The sequence below is a fragment of the Ailuropoda melanoleuca genome, chromosome 7 (genome assembly GCF_002007445.2).
Source record: "Ailuropoda melanoleuca isolate Jingjing chromosome 7, ASM200744v2, whole genome shotgun sequence".
Taxonomy (NCBI): domain Eukaryota; kingdom Metazoa; phylum Chordata; class Mammalia; order Carnivora; family Ursidae; genus Ailuropoda; species Ailuropoda melanoleuca.
This window is the reverse complement of record NC_048224.1, coordinates 59,248,317-59,252,871: the sequence shown is the minus strand read 5'-3', so window position 1 is coordinate 59,252,871 and position 4,555 is coordinate 59,248,317. Positions and strand designations below refer to the sequence as shown.

Here is a 4,555-nt window from a genome sequence, read left to right as displayed (position 1 = left end):
CCCCGCCACCGCCCCCGGCCCCAGGAGGAGCCCGCCACGCGGCTCCGGCCACACTGGCCACCAGCGGGCCCTCCCGCGGTGGTCGGCACACGAAACACAGTCTTACTTCCTTGCTTGGAAAACACGTCTTGTGAGACTAATTGTGTTTTAGAGCAAAGAGGGGCCTTTGTGATGGGTAATTACAGTCCCAAAGCCGGCGTGCTGGCCAGGCTCCGGGAAGAGGCGGGGGCTGTGCGGCGACGCTGGTGTGAGGGGCTCGCCCCGGGGACCTGTGCCCGGCTCCCAGGCCGCTGCAGAGCTGGGTCCTGTGGCTCCCAGCGGAGGGGAAGGGGGGGCGCTGACTGTTAGTAGTGTTGGGGCTGCCACTTCTCCTGGCTGGGGGCTGGGCCCAGGACAAGTGTGGACCGGCTCCCACCGTGCCCCTCGTCTAGCCTGTGAGGAAGGGCCTCTAATGAGGCCCCTGAGAGGCCCAAGCCTCAGAGTGGGCAGGTGCCTGGGGCCGCCTGACTTTGGGGCCCTGCCCCAACTGCCCTTCTGGCCGGAGCAGGGTCATCGATCAGGCTTGTCTCAGCAGGCCCTGGGACCCAAGGTGGGTGGGACAGAGTGGGAAAGTGAGGCCTAGAGATGCCAGGGACCTGTCCAAGGCCACACAGCCAGCCAGTGCTCAGGGAGGGCCCACAGCCTTGCGCCCCGACGCTGAATGTCCCTCCTCCCCTGGACATCCCGGCCAGGGACTGTCCCGAGGGACTAGGGCAGGGCCTCCGGGACTGAGCCGTGAGAAGGGCAACCGCCGGTCTGCAGGCCGAGGCCAGGAAGGACCTGGGTGGCCACGCGGCTTCCAGTACCAGCAGGCAGCAGGGTGGAGGGCAGTCCGGAGGCCCCAAGCCCTGTCCCCGCTGGCCCAGGACCCCTGACCCCTCGGTCGCTGACGCCGCCTCCCCACGCCCTGTGCTTGCAGTCTACTGTCAGAACTTCGCGCCCAGCTTCAAGGAGAGCGAGATGAATGTCATCGCAGCGGACATGTGCACCAACGCCCGCCGCGTCCGCAAGCGCTGGCTCCCGAAGATCAAGTCCATGCTGCCCGAGGGCGTGGAGATGTACCGCACGGTCATGGGCGCCTCGGCCGCCGGCGCGCCCCTCGACCCCGACTTCCCGCCCGCCGCGGCGCAGGTGTTCNTTTTTTTTTTTTTTTTTTTTTTTTTTTTTTTTTTTTTTTTTTTTTTTTTTTTTTTTTTTTTTTTTTTTTTTTTTTTTTCCGCGGCGGCCCGGAGACAGGAGGCGTCCTACGCGGGGACCTTGTAGAGGAGCCGCGGAGCCTCGCGGGACCCCTCCTAGAGCTGCTTGCATGCGTTACTAATGCAGACAAATGTGATCAAGCCACTTACCTACGGAACTGCTACTGTTGCCTGAAAGAAATGTGATTTTTACCCTGCTTGTATTTAAAGTTTATGAAGGAAACAAATGCATTCGTTATACTGTAAAGGATTAGTCCACTGGTGACCTAGTTGCGAGGAAGGTCCCAGGGCTCCTTTTGATACCTGCGAGGTTCGTCTCCAGGCTGCGGGCCCCTGACCCCGCTCCGGGAGGGGCGAGAGCCTGCGGCCCCCGGTGCCCGGGAGCTGGAGCCGGGGGCCTGCGGCGTGGGGCATGCATCTCCCGACACTCGATGCTCGCTCGGGGGACCCTACCCGCCCCTCTGCGGCCAGGGGCCAGGGCTCGGCCCCCAGGGGCCAAATTCCTCTTGTTTTCCCTTCTTCCTGAGACTCCGGGGGGTCAGGCCTGCCGGGTCCACCGTGTGCATGGGGTGCGGGAGCGCGTGTGTGTGTGTGTGTGTGTGCGCGCGTGTGTTTGAGCGTGTGCGGGCCCGTGGTGTGGGCACAGCAGGGGGGAGGGAGAGCTCCGTGCTCCTCCGTCCTCCCGCCCCACCCGTGGGCCCTCCCGGCCCCCTCAGCTCCACGGCCCCTGGTGCACCTGGGCCCCACGGGCGGGGCCGCTGCCCCGAATGCCCCCCGGCTCTACCCGGCCGCCCGCCGTCCTGTGGTGCCGCCCCACGGCCCTCAGCCATGTTGGGATTATGTTTGTTTATTTGTTTTTGTCTTAATTCAGATCTATTTCATGTATGGTTTGAAAACTTTCAGACCCAAAAGAGCAAAAAATTAGGGAGGATTTGGTGTCCCTGCCCTCAACCCACTGTGCTTGGGGCTGGGTCCTCTGTATACCGTATCCCGCCCCGCCCTGGTCCAGGTCGACTCGCCTCCTGTTGGGGGGGGTGGGTCCCAGGGAGATGCAGCCAGGGTGTGTGACGAAGGAGGGGCTGGGGGCCTTGCTTGGCCAGGCTGGGCTGGAGCAGGTCCCCCGTATTGTGCTGCAGACCTTGGGGCCGGGTGGGCGGGCGGTGGGCATGGCCGGCTGTTGGGCAGTTTGCAGGAGGAGCCTGGGAGCAGCAGGGGAGGTTCTGGAATGTGTGTGGCGGGGTGCAGTGAGGAGGGGCCCTAGAAGTTGTGGGTTTGTTTCAGGCTGGAACCCTCACTTTGAAGTTCAGTTGCCGTTTTTTGGTGAGCGAGGGCATGGGTTGTGCATGCACGTGGCCACTATTCCAGGGACTTCCTTCCTCGTGAGTCTCGGCGGGAACCCCCTCCCCAGGAAGACCAGACGCCCCTCTGTTCAGGACGCGAAGGGGTCTGTTGATCCCCCTCCCCTTCCCCAGCACTCTGCCTCCCCCGACCCGGTGCAGAGCAAGCCCACACCACCTGTGTGCACGCAGGGCCCTGAAGGTGCGGCTCAGCCTCCCGTGACCCGCAAAGCTGAGCCTTCCCCAGCTGCAGGCCACCTGTGGGGGGGCTTAGGCGCCTTTCCACTCAGGTTCCTCCTGACTGCTGCCCTGTGTGGAGAGGCTTTGGGGGAGCCCCGGGCTGGGCGTGGGGCCTCCAGGCCTCCTCCAGCCAGGCCAAACGTGTGCCCGCCCTCCAGAATGATCTGATGGCTCCCAGGAAGGGGTGGGGGGACCTTGGGCAGGCCCATGGGAGCTCATCTCAGCCCCTGTGCCCGAGGGCAGAGGGGTCTGGGCCAGAAGGGGCCGCACTCCTGCTAGGGCTCCGAACTAGCCACCTGGCCCAGAGGTGAGCCTCTCTCTCCCCCGCCCCCCGCCTCTTCTCCCTGACTGGGGCCCAGGTGGGCTTGGAGCTGCATGGGCCTGGGGCCCCAGGCCACTCAGGACCTAGCTAGCCCTCCTGGAACTGAGGGGCCAACCCCCAGCATCCTCAGGTGGCCACTGGGGGTGGAGGTGAGGATGGGGAGGGTTGACCCCCATCGCCTCTCTTCAGCTTCCCTCCCGACCCCAACGTGCACTTTAATGTGACCATCCGCGAGGACCCCGGGAGACGGCTGGCCTGTCCTGGCCGTCAGCAGAAGGGCTCGTGCGCGCTCACTCTCCCTCTCCCCCCGGCCCCCTCCACTCCAGAGTGGGAGCGCCCCCCCCCACCTGAGGCCAGGACACGAAGGGGTGCCCCTGGCCTGGTGGCGGCGACGGTGGCAGCGGCGGTGCCCGCACAGAGAAGGCCTGACCACAGCTCAGGCCAGCACAATGTCCCGTGACCTCTGTCCCTTAATTGTTTATAACCGCCGTCTGTTTTGTTGTTCTGGGTAAGGAAGGCAAGAGCTATCCGTGACACTTTAATACTTCAATGTGAATGGGTTCTGAGCTCTCCCTGCGCCCCGGGCGGGCCAGGCCGAGCGTTTTGCACTAATGTGTCCCGCGGTGGACGTGGGTCCGGAGCGTTCGCAGACGGGCATGGCTGATGATTGTATCTGCCGGGGCGCTCCCTCCGCGTCCTGAATGTTCCGCGGGGCGGGCAGCGGTGGGCCTGGGCTCGGAGGGGCCTTCCAGAGTGCCTTAGCGTCTTCCCATCCTGTTTCCCAAGGAAAACCCATTGAGAAAACCGGACCCTCCCCCCCTCTGTTTACAAGACGACTAATCCCTGTCCTGTGAGCGTGATCCTGACCCACCCAGACCCTGTAGACGAGAGACAAGCCACTCAGTATTTATGACATGTCTGCACCTTCACTCCCGAGCTTGACTATAAGCAATACGCATCCACTATGTAGTCTATTGTAGAGCTAAGTTAGACCGCGCCTGTTTGAGGAGGAGAGAAGGGACTGGACCCCGTCGGAGCGGACGTGGCAGCCGGCTGGGCCCCCGTCCTCCCCTGCTCTCCCCGGCGGCTGGGCTGGGCCGCGGGATCAGCTGGGATGGGGAGACGTGACAGATACTGTGAGCTGACGGGGCCGCCCGGCCGGTGCGCCTCGGTACTTGAATTCTGTCTTGTGTTGTGCACTGTGTCTGCTCTCACCCAGAGTTCTCTGTGGTTGCTTAACTTTGCGTTGGATTCCATGGTCTTGCCTTGCCCCCGAATGTGGCCGTGGCCGTGGCCGTGGCCGTGGGTGAGCGGCTGGGGGGAGAGACCGTCCCGGGAGCCACCTGGCTGCTCTCTCCTCCGTGGAAGCTCATTCTGGGGCGGTTGTGTCGGGAGGTGGGAGGGAGGCAGGGGGGGGGAGT

General features: G+C 64.0%; 1 protein-coding gene across 1 annotated transcript in view; it reads left to right on the top strand.

Annotated features, from left to right (window-relative positions):
• Positions 1-4,555, top strand: part of NACC2 (NACC family member 2) — a 92,231-nt gene that overhangs the window by 86,357 nt on the left and 1,319 nt on the right. The window contains exon 6 of the mRNA XM_034663753.1: positions 959-1,170. Within this exon, the coding sequence (XP_034519644.1) occupies positions 959-1,170 (212 nt within the window). The remainder of the gene's footprint in view (positions 1-958; positions 1,171-4,555) is intronic.